Source organism: Bubalus kerabau, chromosome 18, assembly GCF_029407905.1.
Source record: "Bubalus kerabau isolate K-KA32 ecotype Philippines breed swamp buffalo chromosome 18, PCC_UOA_SB_1v2, whole genome shotgun sequence".
Classification (NCBI taxonomy): domain Eukaryota; kingdom Metazoa; phylum Chordata; class Mammalia; order Artiodactyla; family Bovidae; genus Bubalus; species Bubalus kerabau.
In genome coordinates this window covers 24,963,758-24,990,427 of record NC_073641.1, presented here as the reverse complement: position 1 = coordinate 24,990,427, position 26,670 = coordinate 24,963,758, and the positions used below count along the sequence as shown (strand labels likewise).

Genomic DNA, 26,670 nt, shown 5'->3' with positions numbered 1-26,670 from the left:
TTAAAGCTCAACATTTAGAAAACTAAGATCATAGCATCTGGTCCCACCACTTCATGGCAAATAGATGGGGAAACAGTGGAAAACTTTATTTTGGGGGGCTCCAAAATCACTGCAGATGGTGATTGCAGCCATGAAATTAAAAGACGCTTACTCCTTGGAAGGAAAGTTATGACCAACCTAGACAGCATATTGAATAGCAGAGACATTACTTTGCCAACAAAGGTCTGTCTAGTCAAGGCTATGGTTTTTCCAGTGGTCATATATGGATGTGAGAGTTGGACTGTGAAGAAGGCTGAGCACCGAAGAATTGATGCTTTTGAAGTGTGGTGTTGGAGAAGACTCTTGAGAGTCCCTTGGCCTGCAAGGAGATCCAACCAGTCCATTCTGAAGGAGATCAGCCCTGGGATTTCTTTGGAAGGAATGATGCTAAAGCTGAAACTCCAGTACTTTGGCCACCTCATGCGAAGAGTTGACTCATTGGAAAAGACTCTGACGCTGGGAGGGATTGGGGGCAGGAGGAGAAGGGGACGACAGAGGATGAGATGGCTGGATGGCATCACCAACTCGATGGATGTGAGTTTGAGTGAACTCCGGGAGTTGGTGATGGACAGGGAGGCCTGGCGAGCTGCGATTCATGGGGTCGCAGAGAGTCAGACATGACTGAGCGACTGGACTGAACTGAACTGAACTGAACTGAACTGACTGAACTGAACTGAACTGAACTGAGCTGAACGGAACTGACTGAACTGCTAGTCATGAGGAACAGTTGTCACCATGCAAGATTTTTGTGCTTTTCTAGATACAAGGAGATGCAAGAATTGGGCTCATAAAATTGGTTCCTGAAAACATCTAACTATCTAGAGACCTGTTCTGTCAGTTATTCCAGAGCACAGAGAGCTTCATTTCTGCTCTCCACCTTGAGCGCCTTTCAGTGGGGGGGCTGCTGAAAGTCAGCAGCTGCAGCAGCACACGGTTTAATCCTTGTAGAGGTAGATGGCAAGTACCAGTTTGTAGTTGGCAATGGCAGACACAATTATTAAGTTATAGATCGTTTTGTGCTGGTTTTGGCAGTTTAGACAATTGCATCCAATTTTATAAATCTTTGAGACGAAGAAAAAAATGAGTGCCTCCTGGTGCGCTCACCTGCTCTCCTGGGAGAGGAGCTTGACACAGTCCGTGTGGCCACAGTACAGGGCATAGGCCAGAGGTGTGCTCTCATTGATGTCGCGCAGGTTGCTGTCCATTCCCAGCTCCAGCAGTGACTGCACACAGTCTGCTTTCCCTGCAGCTGCAGCCCAGTGCAGAGGTGTCCTGGGGGGCCACGGGGGGACAGCACAAGTGTCTGAGTACATGAATGATACAGGTTACCTAGCGGACAACAGCTCCTGCTCAAAGTTGGGTCCTGGCAGGACAGACCTGTTGCTACTTACAGTGTGGAAATGGTATGCACTAAATGGGGTTTCAGGGGGATGGTGTATGTGTGTAGAGGCCTCTCCTCTAATTCTGATACTCTGTGGCCTTTCCCCTTCTTTGGTCTTTCTGCGAATTTCCTCAAAAAGGAAGTAGTGGGTCAAAGGGTATGAACAATTTGAAGGCTCTTTATACATAGTGCCAGGATTGCCTTCCAAGAAAACTGACTCAATTTTTCCTCCTACCAGCTGCGTTCCTACTCCTTCCTAATATGAAGTGTTATCAACATCTTTAAAAATCTTTGCCAACTTGGTAGGCAAAATTAGTACTTCAGTGTTGTTTGAATCTGCATTTCTTTAAATAGCATGAGGAAGAACCTTGCAAATACATTTTATTTGACATTTTAGTTTCTTCATTGAAATGAGCCTTAATGCCCTATGTCCATTTTCTATTAGGTTGTTAGCTTTTCTTACTAACTCACATAAGCTTTTAAAACATTTAAGGTATTGGGTTTTTTCTAGTTAGGTTTATGAAAACATTTCCTCTAATTTGTTACCTAGCTTTTAATTTTTTTTTAGAGGTTTTCCATAAAAATTTTAAGAAATTACCACATTTATTTACCTCTTCATTTTTTATTTGTTTCATGCTTTTACATTTTAGAAAGTTCTTCATTAGCCATAAGGTAGATACATACTCACCAGTTTTTAAACCTTTGATAAGTGGCAAAACCATCATTTTCTTAAAAAAAAAAAAAAAAAGCCAGAGACTGGGAGAAAATATTTGCAAATTACACATCCAACAAAGAGAGTATGTAAAGTATTTAAAAACTGAACAATAAAAAATATATATACAAATCGATTTAAAAAACAAGCAAAAGATTGAAGACTTTATCAAAGAAAGTGTATAATTGGTAAACAAGCACATGAAAAGATGCTCAGTAACATTTTTCATTCAGAGAAATGCAAATTAAAACTACATGGGATACCACTACATACTTATTTAAATGGCTAAATATTTTTTTAAAAAAGGCTTTATATATGTGTATAACTGAGTCACTTTGCTGGATAGCAGAGATGGACACAACACTGTAAATCAACTATACTTCAATGAAAAAAAAAAGTTAAAAAAAAAAACAACCAAAAACCTGGCAATACATGTATGGATGAAGATTCAGGGCAACTTGAACTTTTATACATTTTTTAGAAGCAGCCACACCAGAAAATAGTTTGTCAATTGCTTCTACAGTTAAGCATACTTACCATATTGCCAAGCAATCTCATGTCTATATCTATAGCTAGAGAAATGAAAACTTACATTTACACAAAAACTTGTACACAAATGTTTATAGCTGTACTGTTTGTAATCATCCAAAAGTATAAACAACCCAATATTCTTCAATGGGTGGATGGACAAACTATAATTTATCCACAAGATAGAATACTACTTAGCAGTAAAAAGAATAGCCCACTGGTATATGGAACATAGATGAATCTCAAGTGCCTTCTACCAGGTGAAATAAAGCAATCTCAAAAGATTACATATTGTATATTTCCATTTGCATGACATTCTGGAAAAGGCAAAACCCAAAAGAGAGAACTAGTCCATGGCTGCCAGAGCTTGGAGATGGGGGAAGCCTTGACTATAAAAGGACAACCTGAGTTGGTGTTGGGACTGATGCATTGTTTTGGATCTGCCTTGTGGTGATTGCATGAATCTATGTATGTGTTAAAATTCATCGAACTATACATCCAAAAAAAGTAAATTTACTGAATGTAAATAAATAGGAAACCAATATTTTATTCTAGATTTATTTGGATTTAAACAAAACTTCACATGTATCTGAAAGTGTATTCTGATATGTGTGGTGAAGTGTGGAGCCAATCTGACCATTTTTCCAGTTACATAGCCAGCTTTTCTCAACACCATTTATTAATGCAGTGGGATCAAATTTTAAGATCCTGAACTGTATACATACTTTTCTACCTGTTCCCTTTCCTCCATATAAGGATATGGTTGACTTTATGCCCAACTTGAAGGGAGGGATATAGCAGGGTAGATAAGAGAAATAGTGTCTTCCTGTTTCCAAAAGCCAAGCCCAGAACTGACAGCAGATGTGGAGCAAAACAGTTCCCCAGCTGTAGAAAGAACTATCAAGGCAAATGGGACAAGAAGGTGATAAGAGCATAAAGGACCACTGGACTCAAGAACAAAGGGACCTGAACCTTGCTTCTTTGGCAGAGATACTGGCAAGTAGGTGGTTGGGGATGTCTGTGTGGTATGTCTGGACAGTGGGACCCTGGAGGGCTAAAGAGGGGAATGGTGATAGATGACATTCCTGTGAATGGGGTTTCCCATGAAGAGAAGGGCTTTTCTTCCTATCAGTCAGTCTGGGAGAGGATCAATCCTGGGGCAGGAAAAGAAGGCATGGGAGGCCTCTCCTTGGCTTCTTTCGGGGGCTTGACCCCTGGCAGATGACCACCCCTGGAGAGCCAAGAAGTCTCTCAGACATGGAGGCAGTCTGTGGGTGAGACAGAGAAGGACTCAGTTGGGTCTATCTGTCTGAAGGGGCTCAGGACTTAGTATTGGGAGTGTGGCCATGTTCACTTTTCACTTTCATGCACTGGAGAAGGAAATGGCAACCCACTCCAGTGTTCTTGCCTGGAGAATCCCAGGGACGGGGGAGCCTGGTAGGAGGCCGTCTATGGGGTCACAGAGTTGGATATGACTGAAGCGACTCAGCAGCAGCAGCAGCAGCCATGTCCACAGTATGACCAGAGTCCCCATGGGTGACTGTGTCCTGTGTCAATCAAGCATCCTCCTCATGTTATGATATGGATAGCAATTTGAGGACACTTAATATAGGACCATATATTTTTTCAACATGGTCATCAATTGCTCTGCCTATTTGAGCTTGTACAAGATATGATTCATTCCATTCTATTTGAGAGGTCTCCAGACAATATTTATTATGAAACAAGATGAGGCACCAGCCATATTATACCCTCCTGATTAGAGAATATATTGCCAATAAATTCAATAGATGGAGGGTTGAATATCAATGCAGTCAGGTTTATCAACACGTGACAACGCTCTTTGGCCTTTATGACAGTTGCTGAGTGACTGTACTAATGGTCCCATGACTTCATGGCCAATAGAAGGGGAAACCATTTAAACAGTGAAATACTTTATTTTGGGGGGGGCTCCAAAATCACTGCAGATGGTGACTGCAGTCGTGAAATTAAAAGATGCTTTCTCCTTGGAAGAAAAGCTATCACCAACCTAGACAGCATATGAAAAAGCAGAAACATTACTTTGCCAACAAAGGTCCGTCTAGTCAAAGTGATGGTTTTTCCAGTAGTCATGTATGGATGTGAGAGCTGGACTATGAAGAAAGCTGAGCACCGAAGAATTGATGCTTTTGAACTGTGGTGTTGCAGAAGACTCTTGAGAGTTCCTTGGACTTCAAGGAAATCCAACCAGTCAATCCTAAAGGAAATCAGTCCTGAATATTCATTGGAAGGACTGATGCTGAAGCTGAAATTCCAATACTTTGGCTACTTGATGAGAAGAAGTGATTCATTGGAAAAGTCCCTGTTGCTGGGAAAGTTTGAAAGCAGAAGGGGATGACAAAGGATGAGACGGTTGGATGGTATCATTGAGTCTATGGACAGGAGTTTGAGCAAGCTCTGGGAGTTGGTGATGGACAGGGAAGCCTGGAGTGCTGCAGTCCATGGTGATGCAAAGAGTCGGACACAACTGAGTGACTGAACTGAACTGAAGAGTGACTATTAATTTCTCTTGAGGCAGGAGGTAGATGGTCCCCAGGGTAAAGTTTAGAGAGTCATTCCCTGTGGACAGAAACTACAAACTATCAATATCAGAACAACCGAGAGAGGAGGCTGGGCCCTGCCCACACAGAAGATAAGAGCCCACATATTTCTCATTTTTTGAAGTCAGGAGACCTCCCAACTGCACGTGCAAAGAAAGGCTTCTTGGAGGTCAAAACGGGAGTGATGCTGATGCCACCCACCCACAGACCTCTTTCATCTTGCTAAGAGATGTGTGTGTGCACATGGGAGGATCCTGAGATATAACAGATATGAACTCTGAACCAGGCAAATTAAAATGATTGGCCAAGGAAACCTGGAGGAAATGCCCCATATAAGTAACTTAAACTGCCCTAAGGGTGCAATTCTTCCTCTGAGTCCGCCTGTGTGTCTATCCTCATATACTGTACTCTTTTTCCTCCTAATAAATACTTTACCTATTCCACTACTTTCTATCTTTGTGGGAATTATTTTTCTGCACGTTGAAGGGCCAGGGCCTTGTCCCTGATCTTTGGTCTAGTGGCTAGGATTCAGCTCTCTCACTGCTGCAACCTGACCTCAATCTCTAGCCAGGAACTGAAGCCCTGCTTCAAGCGAGGCAGGCTGAGGCAACCCGAGATCATTCTGAACATCAACATGGAAGAAGAGGTCCAGAAGGACACAGGGAAAAATTATTTTGCAGAAACAAGAGAAGCATGGATAACTTCTAACCAATACACATAAAGCCTTTGCAGGCAATATGTAGTATCCAGTTTCAAGTTATGTAAGCTGGAGTCCCTTTCTTATCTCTACGCTTCAGGATAGTTTTCAAACATAGCAGATTGGACTCAGTTATCACAGTAAGGAGCTGGAGAACAAGGGACCATGATTCAGAAGAAATTCATCAGAGACAAGCAGTGGGCTGAGGAGGCAGTCTCTGAATGACAGGAGATGATAGGTACAAGAATGCAGTGTTGGTAAGTTGTCAGAAGCCAAGGAACCCCTTATGGAACATGCAAACATTCCCTAGATAATTCCCAGAAGTATGTAGGGAGGAGAGTTTGATTAAAGACGCTCCTTCCTGAAGATAAATGACTTGGGTGCTAAAGGAAAGCATGACTTCATAGACTGATGAAATTTTGGCTCTTTAAGCTATACAAGCTATTTATGAGTTATGTGTTCTGTACCATCAATCTTAGGCTAGGACCAACATGTTTTAAAATGTCATAGATTTATGATGTGTTTTAATAATCTAGGAGGACTAGTTCCCTCATATTTTTCCTCATCCTCTTTTTTTTTATTTTTTAAAATCATTGCCTTATTTTTCTTCCCTTTTCTCAAAAACTTTCTATCTGGAAAAAAAAGATGGGAAGTGAAGCCACAATTTTTGCAAATGCTTCAATACTTAAACCTATGAACATTTTGAAAAATTCTTTACTGACACAAGCTTACAGTGTCAATGTGAAGGCAGAGCTATCCAGTGCAGGATGCAGAAACTGAAACAAAATGCAGAGCAGGCTGAGCTGAGCTCCGAAGCAGAAACTAGACCCTTCTTGAGATTTTACTTCACTTTGAACCCTTGTAGGGCCCCATCTTTTGCACTTTCTTACTCCCTTCGGATATACTTTCTGCCCTGAGACTGGGGGAACTAAATTTTCTCTCCTAAGCATGGGAGAAATATCAATAACCACAGATAAGCAGATAATACCACCCTTATGGCAGAAAGTGAAGAACTAAAGAGCCTCTTGCTGAAAGTGAAAGAGGAGAGTGAAAAAGTTGGCTTAAAGCTCAACATTCCGAAAACTAAGATCATGGCATCCGGTCCCATCACTTCAGGGCAAATTGATAGGGAAACAGTGGAAACAATGGCTGACTTTATTTTTGTGGGCTCCAAAATCCCTGCAGATGGTGACTGCAGCCATGAAATTAAGACACTTACTCCTTGGAAGGAAAGTTATGACCAACTTAAACAGCATATTAAAAAGCAGAGACATTACTTTGCCAACAAAGGTCCGTCTAGTCAAGGCTATGGTTTTTCCAGTGGTCATGTATGGATGTGAAAGTTGGACTGTGAAGAAAGCTGAGCACCAAAGAATTGATGCTTTTGAACTGTGGTGTTGGAGAAGACTCTTGAGGGTCCCTGGGACTGCAAGGAAATCCAACCAGTCCATCCTAAAGGAGATCAGTCCTGGGTGTTCATTGGAAGGACTGATGTTGAAGCTGAAACTCCAATACTTTGGCCACCTGATGCAAAGAGCCGACTCATTTGAAAAGACCCTGATGCTGGGAAAGATTGAGGGCTGGTGGAGAAGGGGACGACAGAGGATGAAATGGTTGGATGGCATCACCGACTCAATGGACATGAGTTTGAGTAAACTCTGAAAGTTGGCGATGGACAGGGAGGCTTGGTGTGCTGTGGTCCATGAGGTCACAAAGAGTCGGACACGACTGAGCAACTAAACTGAACTGAACTGAAGCATGTAATAATTCAAGTGGGAAATACTGTATTAGAGCTGCTTCTAGAAGTATTTTGAAGTAGGCAAACTTTTTTCTAGCCCTCTTTTCCTAAATGTATGCCTTAAAAATGTATATATTTTTCTACTTTTATTTATTTGGCCACATGGCATGTATTCCTTGACCAAAGTTCAACCCCCCACCCCCTGCATTGGAAACAAGGTATCCTAACTACTGGACCACCAGGAAAGTCCCCTTGCTGCTGCTGCTTCTGCTAAGTTGCTTCAGTCCTGTCCGACTCTGTGCGACCCCATAGACGGCAGCCTACCAGGCTCCCCCATCCCTGGGATTCTCCAGGCAAGAACACTGGAGTGGGTTGCCATTTCCCCTTCCAATGCATGAAAGTGAAAAGTGACATCGCTCAGTGGTGTCCAACTGTTAGCAACCCCATGGACTGCAGCCCACCAGGCTCCTCCGCCCATGGGATTTTCCAGGCAAGAGTACTGGAGTGGGGTGCCATTGCCTTACATGTGTTCTTTTCTTCTCTTTTTGGATCATTCACCTTTTCTCTTCATGTAACAAAATCCTTCTACTTTTGTACCTGCTCAAGTTCAATATCTACTCTTCAGAAAAGGTCTATTTTCAATGATTTATATATTAATTTTAATTAAAGTCATCCTGTTAACTGTCTCCAGCTTCTGAGACTTACATGGAACCCAAGATTTCTTTCTCCTGTGTTATAAGGGTTTCAGGTATCAGGAAGTAGTAGGAAGTGCTTCTTGGGGAATCTAAAATGGAAGTAGGTGGCTAAATTGCTCTTCAATAGAAAAAGGTTAAAAAAAAACTATATATAATGTACAAGCCTTATACTTGTTTTCAACAGTCTTATTTGTTTTTATATTATTCTTATATTTTCATTGAATCGATGCCTAACTGAAGCAAAGGTTAGATAAGCATTGTAATTGAAAAATTCTAATAGTTGATTATGGATGAAGGGCCAGTAGGTGAAAAGCTCTACATTTAAAAGACAAGGGTACACGTTTTCTTTGAGTTACACAAGGCTGTGATCCATGTGATCATTTTGGTTAGTTTTCTGTGATTGGGTTTTCATTTTGGAGGCCATAGGATTGTTGTTCTCACTTCTTCTGTCAGCATATTAAAAAGCAAAGACATCACTTTGCCAACAAAGGTCTGTCTAGTCAAAGCTGTGGTTTTTCCCGTAGTCATGTATGGATGTGAGAGTTGGACCATCAAGAAGTCTGAGCACCAAAGAATTGATACTTTCCAACTGTGGTGCTGGAAAAGACTCTTAAGAGTCCCTTGGACAGAAAGGAGATCAAACCAGACAATCCTAAAGGAAATTAACCCTGAATACTCAGTGGAAGGACTGATGCTGAAGCTGAAGCTCTAACACTTTGGCCACCAGATGCGAAGAGCCGACTCAGTGGAAAAGACCATGATGCTGGGAAAAGTTGAGGGCAGGAAGAGAAGGGGACAACAGAGGATGAGATGGCTGAATAGCATCACCAACACAATGGACATAAATTTGAGAAAACTGTGGGAAATAGTGAAGGATAGAGAAGCCTGGCATGCTGAAATCCATGGGGTCACAAAGAGCTAGACTCAGATTGAACAACAAGTTTTCACTTAGTTGCTAATTACCTCTTAGGCAAGTCTCTTCACCTTTCTGGACTCAGCTTCCTTATCTATGTAAATACATCTTTAATGACTAAAGAAAACCAAAACAGAACCCTGATAAGGTCACGTCTAGTTCTGAACACAAAGCCTATATTGTGCTCTTCTCTGGATAACAAGAGCTTGTTGATTTTATGACATAATCCAGGAATGAAGGAAAAAAAATAAGACTTACTGTTAAGAACAAAAAGCGCATATAGCAGGAAGCTGATATACAGAAAGCCTTCTGAGAACAGTTAGCAAAAAGTGGAAAGTCTGACAATACAGTCCCAGCGTTTCTCTTCATAACAATGGTTTTTCCTGTCCTGACTAATATAGAGCAGTTTTTATTGTCACAAGCCCAGGTATAAATATTAATATTACTGGCAGTAAGGATATAGTCATATAAGATAACTCCTTAAACATATTCTTTGTTTTGAGATTAAAATTTGGAAAAGGTGACAGAGCGGCCATGGATACCTGTCGTCCACATCCAGAGCCTGCAGGTTGCACTCAGGGACTCTTGCCAGCTCATTGATGATGTCGCAGAAACCTGCTGCTGCGGCGATGTGCACGCATGTCTTGCCACTCTCATCGTCGTAGTTGATTATGGATGGACCCTGGTGATGGCTCAGAATGATGGAACACAGAATTCTATTTCCACTCTGGAAAAACAGAGTCAAAAAAAGCTCATTATGTATGATCCAGTGCTCTTCCCTGTCTATGTAAATTAAGATAAAAATTCAAAGCAAAAAAAAAAAAATTCAAAACTAACACACACTAAAATAAAATGCATTTTATCAAACCCACCAACAAATTTCCACTTGTCTCAAGTCCCGGCAGGGGTTTTTGTCTCCTGTAAGAGCTAAATTGTCTTCCATAATTAGTGAACTAAGGAGGACTTAAGGTATGTGGGTGCTTAGTCGGGTCTGACTCTTTGGATCCTATGGACTGTAGCCCACTAGGCTCCTCTGTCCATGGGATTCTCCAGGCAAGAATACTTGAGTGGGTTGCCATTTCCTCCTCCAGGGGGTCTTCCCCACCCAGGGATCGAACCAGTGTCTCCTGAGTCTCCTGCACTGGCAGACAGATTCTTTTCCATTGATCACCTGGGAAGTCCAGGGAGGAAAGTCTACAAGCAATAAATGCTGGAGAGGGTGTGGAGAAAAGGGAACCCTCGTACACTGTTGGTGGGAATGCAAACTAGTACAGCCACTATGGAGAACAGTGTGGAGATTCCTTAAAAAACTGGAAATAGAACTGCCATACGACCCAGCATCCCACTGCTGGGCATACACACCGAGGAAATCAGAATTGAAAGAGACACATGTACCCCAATGTTCATCGCAGCACTATTTATAATAGCCAGGACATGGAAGCAACCTAGATGTCCATCAGCAGACGAATGGATAAGAAAGCTGTGTTACATATACACAATGGAGTATTACTCAGCCATTAAAAAGAATACATTTGAATCAGTTCTAATGAGGTGGATGAAACTGGAGCCTATTAAACAGAGTGAAGTAAGCCAGAAAGAAAAGAAAAAACACCAATACAGTATACTAACATATATATATGGAATTTAGAAAGATGGTAACAATAACCCTGTATGCAAGATAGCAAAAGAGACACAGATGTATAGAACAGTATTTCGGACTCTGTGGGAAAGGGCAAGGGTGGGATGATTTGGGAGAATGGCATTGAAATATGTATATTATCATATGTGAAACGAATCACCAGTCCAGGTTCAATGCATAATACAGGATGCTCGGGGCTGGTGCACTGGGATGACCCAGAGGGATGGGATGGGGAGGGAGGTGGGAGGGAGGTTCAGGATGGGGAACACATGTACAGCTGTGGCAAATTCATGTCAATGTATGGCAAAACCAATACAATATTGTAAAGTAATCAGCCTCCAATTAAAATAAATAAATTTATATTAAAAAAAATAAATATGTGTGTAATTGACTGACATCAGAGCTAGCATGATGGGTGGGCCACCTAGATAACTTCCTCATTAAATATATGCTTCTTGTTTCCTGCTTGCTATAGAGATTGACCCCTGAGAAGCTGGCAGAATTAATTTTAATATTAACAAAATGACAATGATGAATACTGACTAGTGGCATAATGATGACCAAAATGATCTGGTAATAGTCAAATTGCTAGAAGTTGCATGTAATTTAATTGTCAAAAATCCTTTTTAAACAGAAGTGGGTCATAATTTAGTAGCTAATCAATAAAGAAATAAAATGTATGAAAAGGAAAGAGCTTCAGGAAACCATTTAAATCGGATCCCTCTCTCTGTGTAGATCTCTGTATAGATCTCTGTGTAGATCTATAAGTTTTTATCTTATCTTTGGAATGAGATTGCTCTATAGTTTTTTTAGCAACCTGTCCCAACCTTAAAGATCACCAGCTGTTCCTGGAGAGTGTCCTATATCTCTTTAGCTTGAATAAACAAGTAAGTAAATATTGTGCATGTTATTTTTCACTGGACTGAAAAATACAAAAAAGCACTACGTAAGCACTTCCCAGGTGGTTCTAGTGGTAAAGAAACTGCTTGCAGATTCGGGAGATGCAGGAGACTAGGATTCAATCCCTGGGTCGGGAAGATCCTGGGTACAGCAACCCACTCCAGTATTCTTGCCTGGAGAATCTTATGGACAAAGGAGCCTGGCAGGCCACGTAGTCCGTGGGATCGCAAAGAGTTGGACATGACTGAAGCAGTTTAGCATGCCTGCACTACATAAGCATTTGCAATTTAAGATAACAATAAATCCTCAAAGGCCAATAAAATAGTCATTCTGTCTCACACTGTGGAAAGTCTTATCTTTCAGTTTTCTACTGATATTTGAGTAAAGATTATAATAATAATAATTCATCTGCATTTTCTCAATGAATCCACAGACACCCTGAATCTCTAGGCGGCAGGTCTTATGGGTAGAATGGAGGTTCCTAGGAGGCATGCTGCTGCTGCTGCTAGGTCGCTTCAGTCGTGTCCAATTCTGTGCTACCCCATAGACAGCAGCCCACCAGGCTCCGCAGTCTCTGGGATTCTCCAGGCAAGAAAATGGGTTGCCATTTCCTTCTCCTATGCATGAAAGTGAAAAGTGAAAGTGAAGTTGCTCAGTCATGTCCCACTCTTCGAGACCCCATCGACTGCAGCCTACCAGGCTCCTCTGTCCATGGGATTTTCCAGGCAAGAATAGTGGAGTGGGGTGCCATTGCCTTCTCCCCTAGGAGGCATGAGGAGTTTTAAGAACTCCTTATGAACAGTTTAAAGAAATGGGAGAGGTAGGCTGTAGTTCTGGGGGAAAGGAGCCAGGTCACATGCCAAACTCAGGGTCCCTGGGCTGAAAGGGAGTACTGAACTTTTTAAAAGCTGCAATTCTAATACACTCCAAATGCTGTTCAACAGCCATCTCATAATAAATTTTCCAAGTATGTAACATTTCTTTTGGCATTCTTCCCACTTGATTATTTGACCCCAGGGTTGTGTTTTAGAACCTCTGAGTCAGTTTGCACAATTCCGTGGAACAGAACCCATTCATTTTGGCTTTTCCTCTTCCTTTCCCTCCCCTCTCCCTGTTTGCACCAAGAACTCTCCGGATATCCTGTGACTCAGCATGGCTTCTCAGAGAACCACTACACAGCGAACCCTGGAGTGTTTGCCGCCTGTACTGGGGACAGCTGCTGACACCATTTCTGAAAGCTCTTGTGGAACAAAGGCTGAGGGCAGCAAAACTCTCAACTTTGAGCCCCAGGAAGAGTGCTGAGTGGGTTTTAAATGCTATAACCATGGCCAGCTACATAATCTGTGGGGCCCAGGAAAAATGTGGAGCCCTCTGCTCACATGCCAGAGGAATGACGTGTTCCTTTCTTCTGTGGTATCTCTTTTGACCTGTCATGGAGATTTTTATTTGCTATTTAGTGTCACACTCGGTCCCCGGAGGAGGGCATGGCAGTTTACTCCTGGGTTGCCTGGAGAATCCCATGGACACAAGAGCCTGGTGGGCTACAGTCCTTAGGGTTGCAGAGTGGAACATTACTGAAGTGAGTGAGCAGGCTCACACATCACACTCCCTTGGGCTGGGCATTCTCATCATGAGTGCAAGCCCTCCCAGGTGCCTAGGGCTCTGGTTTGCCATCCGAATCCTTTCTGAGTCTATCCCCAGAGCCCTGCCAGGGGACTGAGGACACATCCATAACGTAGTCCCTGCCTGCCACCTTTAGCCTTCCCTCCGTCTCACCTTCCCCCTTACATCCTCCCTCTGTCCTTCCTTTGTCTCACAATGATTTTTAAATAATTTGGATCAATGAGTTCAGTTCCATGGCATGCCTGTCATCAAAAGGTTGCTACAGTGAACACATCTAAGCTTTCATGCCTGCTTTATCAGCTTTTCTAAGATTCTTTCACCTAATGTTACTTAAACATATTTTGAGGTGTCTGACATATGTATATTTAAGACAATCAAGAAGCCCCTCTCCCCTTTTAAGAAGCACTAGCCACTGGAGAAGCAAAATAGAAGCAAAAAAGAGTGTCCACTCAATGAATTGATTTTGTTTACAGTTTCCTGGAAGAGCAAAGGAATTCAGCTTGCCAAAGTGTTTTAAACAGCAAAACAGCCTGTCACGGGTTCTCCTTCTGTGTGGGATGGAGCGTCAAGCACAGACAGAAAAAACAGAACCCGGATCTTACATACTGTCTTCCTCCCTCCTTGCCTGACCCATGCAGGAGCCATTTTGGAAGCAGCCAGCTTAGATGCGGGGTGGGGGTGGGCTGTAGTCTGGCACATCTGAGTTGGCCCCTTCTGACTTCCTGAGCAGACAGTCCCAATCAGCATTTCCCTTGCGAGCTGGACTCTTACATGGCTTTTCTGGATAAGAGAAATTTCACCCGCTTACCCCTTTCCTCCAAAATGCCTTTGTCCTGAATCTTTCAGACAATTCCTTTGTCTCCAAATCCCACCCTCATTTACATCACCATTGTTTTTATAATAATATCCTCCCAAGAATAATGGTGATAGTGATGTTTACCAAGTGACTGTTCTGTGCCCAGCACGGCCTGTTCTCACTTGTTTAATCCTGACAACAACTCCGTGGGTGTCAGGACTAAACGAGTAGCATAAGATAGGTGCTCTTGTCAGCCTCATATTATAGAGGAGAAATTGGAGGCACAGAGGGATTCTGTCTGTCAGTGAGTCGCTCGGTCGTGTCTGACTCTTTGCGACCCCATGGACTGTAGCCTGCCAGGCTCCTCTGCCCATGGGATTTCCCAGTCTAGAGTACTGGAATGGGTTGCTGTTTCTTTCTCCAGGGCATCTTCCCAACCCAGGGATCGAACCCAGGTCTTCTGCATCACAGGCAGATTCATTGTCCAATGTCACAGCCATGAGGTGGCAAGGCTGGGACTGACTGCAGAGCCCTGGCACTTCACTGTTACACTATTTTGTCTTCAGTTAAAGAAATGGTTTATTTATTTGATCCTGCATGTTCACCTGGGAAGAATTAAAGAGAAAACTGCTGTTGGTATCAGCAACATCAGTAGCAGGAAGTGTGTCTTACCAACTGAGACCTTCTTTCCACATTTGGTGCTTTAATTTTTTTTTTATTATACTAAATTAATTGATTTTATTATAGGTGTTTTAATATTTAAATATATTTTGAAATGAAATTCAGAGCAAACATTTACTCCTCTCCTAGGACGGTTGCCATGGTGCATTCTCATAAGAATTTGAGAGAGCCCTAGAGAGGTCCCTAGGGCTTCCCTGGTGGCTCAGTGGTAAAGAATCTGCCTGCAATACAGGAGATGCAGGAGACGCGGGTTTGATCCCTGGGTCGAGAAGATTCCCTGGAGAAGGGCATGGCAACCCACTCCAGTATTTTTGCCTGGGAAATCTCATGAACAGAGGAGCCTGGCAGGTTATAGTCCATGGGGTTTCGGAAGAGTTGGACATTACTGAACGACTAAACAACAACAACAAAGAGAGGTCCCTAATGTATGACTAGAGGCCCCGGCTCGGTGGTCTCCTGCCAACAACATTCTCTTCTTGGCAAACTGAGCTGAACCTCCATCAGGTGGAATCTCCAGGCCTGGGAAGCCTCGGTCACAGACACCAGGAAGCACCAGGAGAGAAGAAATGGGTGTTGCCCACAACAGGCCCTGGAAAATTGGAGAGTAAGTTTCCATTTGGTGGGAATATTGTTCAACAGGGGAAGAATATTGTATAGATCTTATGGAGCTCTAGGATTCTGCATTCGGAGAAGGCAATGGCACCCCACTCCAGCACTCTTGCCTGGAAAATCCCATGGATGGAGGAGCCTGGAAGGCTGCACTTTCATGCACTGGAGAAGGAAATGGCAACCCACTCCAGTGTTCTTGCCTGGAGAATCCCAGGGATGGGGGAGCCTGGTGGGCTGCCGTCTATGGGGTCGCACAGAGTCGGACACGACTGAAGTGACTTAGCAGCAGTAGCAGCAGCAGGATTCTGCATTGGGTGGCCAAATGAGATTGTGGGTTTCTTTCTTTTTCTTTTATTGTGTTGTTTTTGTCTGTGGGTAATCCATGAAATTGCCTTCATGTAACCTAAAGGCTGCTGGGAACCACTGAGTCCTAGTCATTTTCTCTTTACACCTCATGAAGGAGAAGAATTCATAAGAAGCCTTGCCAAGAAGAAAGTTAGATTAACGTACAGGAATTTTGTTATCAGAGACTGATAAAAAACAAGATTTCAATATCCTTATTGTAGACCCTTTTTATTCTAGTGACTTCCCGAGAAATCTTAGTGCAAGATTTAGGATTAGTTGTTTATCTGTTAACGTGTTGGGGAAATTAGTTCTATGGTGGGTTCTTCGGGAAGGGAACCCCGATCTCTGTCCTTCTCTTGGAAGTAGGAGTCTGTTTGTCACATGACAGTGACCGCAGAAAGGCGAGGAAAGGGTTTTAGGTCATGTGGCCCTTTTAAAGGGCTAGGTGGTTTTGTGCTGTGAGAAGAATGCTGGCCCTTAAGTTCATCTGGAGCCAAATGTGTTAGACTGGAATGGAGTTGGAGGGGAAAACCTACTGGCTTGTGAACTAGTGGACTGTGAACACATGAGAGTTGAGGGTTTGTGGCTGACTAGAAGGGAAGTGAAGTGAAAGTTGCTTAGTTGTGTCCAACTCTTTGCAACCCCCATGGACTATACAGTCCATGGAATTTTCTAGGTCAGAATACTGAAGTGGGTAGACTTTCCCTTCTCCAGGGGATCTTCCCAACCCAGGGTTCAAACCCAGGTCTACCACATTGCAGGCAGACTCTTTACCAGCTGAGCCACAAAAGAAGCCCAAGAATACTGGAGTGGGTAGCCTATCCCTTCTCCAGCAGATCTTCCCGACCCAGGAATCGAACTGGGGTATCCTGCATTGCAGGTGGATTCTTTACCAACTGAGCTGTCAGGGAAGCCTGACTAGAAGAGAAAGGTGCCCAATATCCTAGCTTGGAGTCAGGACCCTCTTCATAGTTAGCCCGTTTGGACCCAGGCTTTCTGCTTGGCCTGATACCAGAGTCTGCTGTATCCCAAAACTTGGGGCTGACCCCCCTGGAGGGCTACTGTGAGATAGAAATGGCGGGGGAGGGGCAGTGAGGAACTGTGACCCTCAGCTGCTGAACTACATCATTTCACAGGTGTTCTAATGATTAATATGGAAAACACCCCCACGAAACTTCCTTCCTTGCTGTGGTCATGTGTAGAAACACTGTCTTTCTGCTGAAATGGAGCCTAATAAAGAGTAACTTGTAATAAATATTGGCTGAACATAGCATAAATAAATAAATAAATAAAACAAGCCTTACAAACCATGGGCAAAGCCAAACTAGAATTATACCCGTTCTTTTCTTAGCTTTCCTCTCTTTTTCTCACTATCTCCCACCTTTCACTATCTTTTCACTTCTTTCTTTACTTGTGTTTACTCCTAGGTGAGTTCCTATTTTTTGGCTGTCTACCCATCTCCTTCCCTCTCTGCAGCCAAGCCCTGGGGAGCTGACATATGCAGGCCACTTTAATTTAGGCTATCCTTTAAGATAACTCCATCTTTGCTTCCAAGGTAATGGGAGTTGATTTAGTACATTTGACTTTCCCTTTGATTATTCTGGGCTTATGTCCTTTAGTCAAGCACTGGGAGTTGTGTGGTCTGGGCACCTGTGGGTGGAGGGTGAGCCTGGACAATGGTAACCTCCCTGCGCACTGTGAACAGAGGGGTTGCATTAAATGACTTTGTGTGGTCCCTCCCAGCTCTAAGGTTCTTTCATCTATGGTCTGGATCCACTGGCCTATGACATTTATAATTATCCTTTGGCATTCTGAATATATTTAAAGTATATTTATAGAATTTTGACACAATTCAAACAGTGATCACATATCTTGGCCACCACAGGAAGGAGGAGAATTTCATGCTGGACCAAATCAGTCTCAGACACTGGCGGCTTCATGGTTACATTCAAGAGCTCCAAGGGTGTGTGTATAATTTCCTTAATCACATACTGAATGAACAAACATGAAATAGTTGCTTTACATTAGGGCAGTTCTTTCCTTTCTACCCACCCTTGAAAAATGCACTGCAAGAAGACTACTACTGAGGAAGCTTCTAAACACATTAACTAGGATTAGGAGGAAGGAGCTAGAGGTGAGATTTTAGGGGCAGTAGATACTTGGCCCTCTCGCTGACCTGTCATCATAGCTATCCTAGATTACATATCATTAGGAAAAACTCTTTGATACTAAGGCAATGCATTCCTGGAGGTCTCGGTTAAGCTGAAAATGGTATATCACAGAAAGAACCCAATAAAGCACTAATTCCAATTCCAGTGGCTTGCGATGGATAAGCCTGTTGAACTGAATTCAGTGAAAACTTTTTTGGTGTTCACAAAGATTCACAAAGGTCTGCTTTGGGTCTTGAGAGACATCTGGATGAGTAAGGCATGTTTACTTAAGCATGTGGTCTAGAAGAGGAGATGTAGGCAACCCACTGATAGTAACACCAGCAATAGAAGGAAGGAAGTGCTAGACAGAGGGGAAAATTCTAAAAGGGAGTTCAGCAAAGAGGGTAAACTTAGTTGAGCCTTGAGAAATAAAGAGGAACAAGTATAAATTCTGCAGTTAGAAGGGATGAGGCAGGGAAGGCAAGAAGAAAAAAGTATTGGGACTTTCTTGATGGTCCAGTGGTTAAGAATCTGCCTTCTAATGCAGGGGATTCGGGTTTAATCCCTGACAGAGGAACTAAGATCCCACATGTGGCGGGGCAAATTAACCTTTGAGCCTCAACTGCTGAGCCAGAACACCGTAAGGAAAGATTCTGCATACCACAGCTAAGAGCTGATGCGGCCAAATAAATCAATAAGATTACTGTTAAGTATATACCATTTAAAGTAGAAAGAAATGTTTCACCAAAGGGGAAGACGATGACCAAGGGGAAGGTTGGATGAATCTTTCTCATGTATTGAGGGGATTATCAATATTCTAGTATGATTGGATTGATGTCAATACAGATTGAAGAGGAAAGGCAGGGAGTAGGGTGGGGTGGGGAGCGGCTGCTCACAGCAGTCGGTGCAAATCAAAGAGTTTGCTCTCTACCTAAAAACAGCACTTGCTGCAGGTTTTTGAGCCAAGAACCAAGGGTGACCATAATTGTTTTGGTGCGGTAACGGTTATGTGAGTACATTCCTTTGTGATTTGTAGAAAGAGCACCTGGCGGCAATGTGAGAACAGAGTAGAGAAAGAAAGCGCTGAAGTAGAAATACAGAGACTGAAACTGTTCCCGTGAGAGACAGGGGAGGCTTGACCTAAGGCACTGATGGTGGGTGTACTTCATCATCTCCATTTGTTCTTCCTGGTCAACTCCCTTTTTTCAACCTGCTCTCAGCATGTATGAGTTGCATTAAATGGGCTCCTTGGCCCTTTGGCTTCTAGTTGGGATTGGCTAGTGAGTGGCACTGACAGAAGATGGACAGAGGAGGAAATATTGACTGGGGCATTTATCGCCCAGTTCTCTCCCTGCTAGATCACAGGTTGATTATTCCATCCAGGGCTACAGTTTCTGTCCTGGGCCCTCTCCTACAGCTACAACTTTTGCTGTGTCTTAGTAACCTCTGCCTCCCAGGCTCTTTTAAGCCCAGATTCCCTAATGGCAACCTGTGGATGTGTGTAAATAGCATTTTTATGAATCTATGCTCAATTAATCCCATCCGAGTGGGCTGCTTCGTGCTAGGACCCTGATCTATACAGTGGGAATAGAAAAGAGGCAATTGGGAGACGTGAGGAGTGGAAGGAAGAGGTCTTGACAACCACCTGGACGTGAATGATGATAAGAAAGGAGTGTTCATGGGCCACCTGGAGGCCTTTGTCTTGGACTGCTGGGAAGATGGAAATGTGATGGGAAGGAGAGACTGTGGATTCAGTTTGAACACATTGACTGATGCATCCATGGGAAATGATGGGAAGATGCCTGGTAGAGCTGGAAATGTGAGCCTAGTGTCAAGAGAGAGGTCACTGCTGGATTTTGACCTGAGAAAATTCTGAGTAGATTGGTAGCTGAAGTCGTTGGAACCGATGGGCTTTCTGAGGAAAAGAGAATGAAAAAAAGATCTATGATTTCTGCAGTGTTGAGGAGTGAGAGGGAGATGAAGCTGAGAGAGACCTGTGTAGACTCCTGATAAGTGAGTCCCATCACAAACAGGTGAGAACATGCCCCAAAGCGACTGAGATTTCATCAGGGCAGACTGGATGCAGACAGGGACAGGGTTCTGCTCAGTGTTAGCCCAGAGACAGCCAAGCAGTGGAGTCTCCTGGGCAGATGGGGAAGGTGAATGAGGGCAATGGGCCCACAGGAGGGCCCCACCAGCGACCAAGGGACCTGAGAAACGGGGGCAGAAGTCAAACATTCTGGGAGTGCGTGCTTGCAAGACAGTGTTAGTCGTTCTGTTGTGTCTGACTCTTTGCGATCCCGTGGACTGAGCCCACCAGGCTCCTCTGTCCATGGGGATTCTCCAGGCCAGAATACTGGAGTGGGTTGCTATTTCATTCTCCAGGGGATCTTCCAGAGCCAGGGATCGAACCCATAACTCTTATGTTTCCTGTATTGGCAGGCGGGTTCTTTACCACTAGCTCCACCTGGGAAGGCCTTACTTTCTGGGCCCAGTGTTTCAAATCTTTACTGCTTTGATTACCTGGGTCAAATATAGAGGCTTTATTAACTCAAAGTCCTGTCACTTTAAGTATGGTCTCATATAGTCCCAGAGAAAAGCCCTACGTTCAAATGAAAGGAATAAATGACAGCAGGAAATAGACCTATTCATATGGAAAAACTTCAAGAGGAGCAGGGTGCTGTCCCCGTGTTATAAATGAAGAAGGTGGCTAAAGGAGGCACGTGTAATCCTGGTTTTGGCTGACATTTGGAATTACCCTTGGTCTTCTCTGAAGAGTAAAGGTCATAGCACATCACTTCTGAATTTTAGTACTAACCACAGGGAGTGAGAGGGTGCATGGTTCCTCCAGAGTAAGATTCTAAATCTTTTGGAGTCTGGTTACAGATCCTCATTGAAGAGTTGAAGAAATAGTGGACACCTTCCTCAGAAAAACGTATGCTAACATCCTCACAGACCCACCCATGCAATATCACATGTGATTATGGGGGTCCTAGAAGGGATCTGTCATGTTAATCTCTCCCCCTTCCCATGCCACATACAAAGTAGGTGCTCGCTAAGCATTTATTAAGTTATTGAGTATGAACACGTGTGAGGCATTATACTTAGTTTACAAAATCACGGGTCAGAATGCAAGTATCTTAGGTAGGAGTAGCTAAGAGGAAATGGCAACCCACTCCAGTGTTCTTGCCTGGAGAATCCCAGGGATGGGGGAGCCTGGTGGGCTGCCATCTATGGGGTCGCATGGAGTCAGATACGACTGAAGTGACTCAGCAGCAGAAGCAGCAGCATATGAATTCATTTATTAGTGGTTTTCAACCCTAGCTGGGCATTACAAGCTCCTAGAGGAAGGGATAAACGTTACAAAAATACTAACACCTGGGTTGCACCCCAGAATAATTGACTGAAAATAGGTGTGGGGCTTGAGTATCAGTATTGCTTAAAAGCTCTTCAGTTGATTCTAATGTGCAAGTGAAGTGAAGTGAAGATGCTCAGTCGTGTCCGACTCTTTACGACTCCTTGGACTGTAGCCTAACCAGGCTCCTCTGTCCATGGGATTTTCCAGGCAATAGTACTGGAGTGGGTTGCTATTTCCTTCTCCAGGGCATCTTCCCGACCCAGGGACGAACCCGGGTCTCCTGCATTGCAGACAGACGCTTTACCTTCTGAGCCATCAGGGAAGTCCTGATATGCAAGGAAGTTCTAATGTGCAGGCAGGATTAAAATCAATGTAGCAGGTAAAAGCCACACCATTTAGTAGAGAAAAAGACTATCTAGATAGTATGTTAACTAAGCTTTCATAGAGGAAATTGGGAACCATAATAAAAACTATAATTCTTCCAATTACATAGAATGTTACATATCACTGTCATGTACACAGTCTCATTCATATCCCAAAGATACACCAATAGTTAAACCAAGCAGGCATCGGTGACTTTTCTCAGAACAAATCCGGTTCTGTTAACGCAAACTCAGATCCTCTGAGCTGAGGACATTTTTCTTTTGATTTTGCAAAATTGCCTCTTGGAGGATAAAAACAGGGGTTCCCACCCACAAAGAGCCCAACTCATTAGATCTGGAGTGGGGTCTGGGAATTTGTCATTTTACAAGCACTGCTGATTCAATTGCAAGCCTGCATCCCAAGGAGTAGCTCTAAACTGTGGGTGCAGTGGACGCAGGTGGAGCAGAGGAGGCGTACAGGTAAGAATTCCTTGGGGAGATTTTGTCAACTGCACATACTGGAGCCCTATCCTAGGTCAATGGAATCAGAGAACAGGGGTGATGAGAGTAAAGATACAGAAAATGCTTGATTCTGATACCACTGTCACCCCAGCTGAGAACCAACACACGTGGGATGTTTCTTGCTTGCCCAGCCATATTGCCCTGGGGCTAGCGCTGCAATGGTGACCCCTGGGCGGAGGACTGGGTGCTGGGCAGGGACTGGCATGGGGGGGCAAGGCAGCTGATTAAATACTGAAAGTATGTAGGAGGGTGCTAAGGGCAGGTGGGGATGACAAAAACAAGCTTTGTTCATTTCAGAGTTTTGTCAGGGCTGGCCCTGCTACAGGGTAACTGAAGCCAAGCTTGCAAGAACAAAAACAGAGTAGTTTCCAAATCACTTCTATTTCCCCTTGATCTCAGGCCCACATGTCAACCCTGAAAGTGCCAGGTGCCCTTCTCTGCCATGTGTGGCACGTGAAAACACCTAAGTGAAACCACTGTCAGGGCGCATAGAATCAGGGGGATGCTGACCGCAGTTCAGCAAGGGTCCCTTTATAGGGCTGATGGAAATAAACAGTGGGGATGTCTACATCAGGCATCAAAAGACAGAACAGGCTGGCAGTTTTGTTCAAAGGATGCTGTATTGCTCTTAAGGACAGAACAGATAACTCTTAGTTAATCAATCCCTTTGAAAGATTTCCCTAGACAACACCTCAATAAATGTTACTAATGGTCATTCTTTCACCTCAGTCTCAGTTTTCCTCACTTTGGGCTGTAGATTTCTGATTTCTCCAGTTATATGTACTGATACAGACTCCCTTTTGGGATAGCAAGGTAGGGTGCCATGAGCCTCTGTTTTCAGGGTTCAGAGTAGAACTCAGGGTCACCTGGAATTATTCTGCTTCAGAGGATTTGGAAGGAAGAAGAGATTCATGGTCCAAAGACTCTGAAGGGACTTCCTGGTAATTCTTTGAAGAATTATCATGAAGCACTGTGAGCCCTTAGCAAGCACTGCTGGAGAGAGTGAGGTATGTATATATGTGTATTTTGTGTGTGTAATAGCCAAGGTAGGCTCTGCCTGATATTCTGTAACTCCTCCCCCTCTTTACCTTGGCAGGATTTCGTCTCAGCAACTGATGTACCCAAATGCTCCAAAGTGACAGGTCTGCTGTTGCCCCTCTGGGTATGGATGGAGGGAGGAGGGCAGCATGCATATATCCTGCTTGCTCTGTCATACATACAAGTGAAGTGAAGTGAAAGTCACTTAGTCGTGTCCAACTCATTGCAACCCCATGGACTATACAGTCCATGGAATTCTCCAGGCTAGAATACTGGAGTGGGTAGCCTTTCCCTTCTCCAGGGGATCTTCCCAACCCAGGGATCAAACCCAGGTCTCCCTCATTGCAGGAAAATTCCTTACCAGCTGAGCCACAAGGGAAGTCCATCATACATACAAAGCCCACATCAATGCTGGGACTGTGCCTTACCGGTCTGACCTACTCAGAACTGTTAACATTGCTTTACACCATTTACACTTGAGACAAGCCTACTGGCTAATTTCTCACCTGGACTGCCCAGTGGAGAGCTGTTTTAAAGTCTTTATCCACAAGGGTGGGGTCTGCCCCCTTCTTCAGCAGCATTTGGGTGTGCTGAGGCCGGTTGTGGAAAGCTGCCCAGTGGAGTGCCGTCATCCCCTGCAAAACCACAGTCAGAGGGGCCGAGATGAGCACAGGCTATCAGGAAGGAAAGTGGAGTACACACTTTCTCCCCAGGCCCGAAGGCATCAGCAGATGCGTTGGTTGCTGTCAGTTCACTTGTTCCTTGAATCATTCATTCAACTCCCTGGGTTCCTACTTGATGTCAGGCAAACAGGTGTCAAGGATACTATAGGGAATAAGATCAATGAGATCCATGTCCTCGTGGGAACTCCACTGTGGTAGAGGAAGATAGATAATAAATGCAAATAATAACACAAACACAAATAATAGTAACACAAACAAGCCAAAGGATTTTCAGGATTGTTGAATGCTATAAAGAATGCACCTGGGGTGCCATGACAGAGTAACCACCCCAGAGGTAGGGACTGTTCTACATGGGCCTCTGGGAGTCGAGGTAAACTGAAGGTAGAGACCAGCGAACAACAAGTCACAGAGGCAGACACTTGTGATCAGAGTACGCTGGGATGCCATCTCCCACCACCAGACCAGAACACTGTCTGTTTACTAAAGTATCCCCAGAGACTGACCCAGGCTAGATGAAAAGCCGTTGGATGAATGAATGAATGAATGAATAGGGAGAGGAGGAGAGCCATGCAAGATGCAGTTGGAGAAAGAGGCAGGGCTGATCCTTGGAGGGTGGGATGGGGAATAACCTATATAAGGCATTTGGATTTTATTCTGAAGTCAATAGAAAGACAGGAAGGATTTTAAGCAGGTGTTGACATGACCTGATTTACACTGTTTAGAAGAAATCACTCGGTGGCAGCCTGGAAATCAGATCCAGATGAGCCAATCTGGTGAATTCCACCTTCTTTCCTAGCTTAAGGTCACACGTTAGGTATGGTTTCATAATAAAATGAACTTCTGCTGGGAAACATTTGCCAAAAAGAACCAGTAGTATTTGAGAGTGGACTATGAAAAGATGGCCTTTTCTCTTGTGTATAGCTCACAATTACATGAAATACATCTAAGATGATTCTAGATTAAGATGCCTGGTAAAGGGAGCAAAGGAAGTGGAGAGCTTTCTCTTTTTGCAGTTGTCTCTGCATATAACACAGTGTTACCACCTTGCCCTTCTCTGCCTATCCAAGATGAGCTGAGTGGAGGAGCCTAGCTAGAAGGGCAGAGCTATTATTTTTCCAGATAATACATTAATAATGTTCCAGATAATACATTCCCTGGAGAAGTGAATGGCAACCCACTCCAGTATTCTTGCCTGGAGAATCCAATGGACAGAGGAGCCTGGCAGTCTATAGTCCATGGGGTCACAAAGAGTCAGACACGACTGAGTGACTGACACACACAGATAATACATGAATATGTATTGCTCTAGAGTTGGTGATTGACAGGGAGGCCTGGCGTGCTGCGATTCATGGGGTTGCAAAGAGTCGGACACGATTGAGCGACTGAACTGAATTGAACTGAGAGAGCTTTATGAGTTCTTCTGTATATCATCTCAATCCTCCAAATAACCTTTTGGATTAAATATTGTGGTGAAGTCTGTGGTGCTCACCAAATTCTATTTCCTCTTACTCCAGGGCAGATACTCAGTTTACATGCCCCAATTTCCCGGCAGATACGTGCTGCCATGAGACTGAGTCCTGACCATTGCCGTGTGAATAGAAAGGATGGAAGAATGGAAGCCTCCACTGCTCCAAGGCCTGCCTAGAAAATAAAAACTGTGTAGTCTTTTATATATTTCCTTTCCTCACCTGGCAACTGAATAGAGGGGAGGCTAAGTCTCAAGAAGATGCTGGAATCGAGTGATTAAAAAGTCCAGGTCCCTGGTTGATGAGACAGGACAGGGTCACCTCATCAACCAGCACTGAACAATGAAGCGAGCAGGAAAAAGCTTTTATTATGTTGGGCACTGAGGTTTCGAGTTTTTGCTATAGCAGTTGGTCAACTCTGAGAGGTGTCACTGTCCTTCCCATTTTATGCAAGAGGAAGTTGAGTTCTAGGGAAGTTCTCCAGCCTGTGACTGAGCACAAAACTGAATCTAGGGTTTGAGGTTTGTGGGGCAGTGAGATTAGAATGTAAGTCCCCTTGACCAGTTCCACATTCTAAATCATTACATTATGGCCTGCTTTCAAGTTTCAAGTGTCATATAAAACTGAGCCTCCAGATACTCTTAAAGATATTTCAAGAAATTGGTTCCATATGGAAAATAATGACCGTCTAACAACAGTGGAGCTTCTTGTTCTTATTCCTGCAGCTGAATATTTACTTGGGGTTCAGAATAGCTCAAAGCATTTCAGTGGGTCCTCTTTATTTTTAATTTGGCCCACTGGAATTAGAAATTTGGACTCCAGGGAATCAGATTCTTTTTATTGTGCAGTGATTACCCCTTTCCCAGAGCTGAGTGCCGTTTGCTTTAGAATCATGGGCTTCATTATGAAGTGCCACCAGCTCCAGGACTACAGACATCGGAGACGACTCTGAGCTACTGGAGTATAAGCTCATGAAGGCAGGGCCCTTTTCCTCCCTGGAACCTAGAACAGTGCCAGGCACATTGTAAACGCTCAGCAAAAGCTTATTAAATGAATGAGCAACTTCTTATTCTTCTTGATGGATTTTTTTGCTTTTGTAAAATTTGGCTTTGCTTTCTAAAATCATTCACACAAGAAAGACAGAACATGACTTCATTATAGAAAATGAACTTGTCTGCTATAATCATTGTTATCAACTGTTCAGTTGAAACCTGTT

The 26,670-nt window shown here is 43.7% G+C and overlaps 1 protein-coding gene and 1 long non-coding RNA gene across 4 annotated transcripts in view; one reads left to right on the top strand and one right to left on the bottom strand.

Annotated features, from left to right (window-relative positions):
* The window catches only part of ANKRD55 (ankyrin repeat domain 55), a 108,766-nt gene that overhangs the window by 19,814 nt on the left and 62,282 nt on the right, over positions 1 to 26,670 (bottom strand). The window contains exons 6-8 of the mRNA XM_055554903.1: positions 23,812 to 23,940; positions 9,825 to 10,009; positions 1,144 to 1,311 (exon numbers count right to left, since the gene is read on the bottom strand). Of these exons, the coding sequence (XP_055410878.1) occupies positions 1,144 to 1,311; positions 9,825 to 10,009; positions 23,812 to 23,940 (482 nt within the window). The remainder of the gene's footprint in view (positions 1 to 1,143; positions 1,312 to 9,824; positions 10,010 to 23,811; positions 23,941 to 26,670) is intronic.
* LOC129633119 (uncharacterized) lies at positions 18,923 to 25,590 on the top strand. 3 transcript variants are annotated; one of them, XR_008704899.1, is made up of 5 exons: positions 18,923 to 19,034; positions 19,983 to 20,058; positions 23,154 to 23,274; positions 23,364 to 23,409; positions 25,503 to 25,590. It is a non-coding gene; the product is annotated as an uncharacterized LOC129633119 (long non-coding RNA). The 3 variants fall into 3 exon arrangements; XR_008704897.1 differs by lacking the exon at positions 18,923 to 19,034 and having other exon boundaries at positions 19,230 to 20,058; XR_008704898.1 differs by lacking the exons at positions 18,923 to 19,034; positions 19,983 to 20,058 and adding an exon at positions 21,566 to 22,225.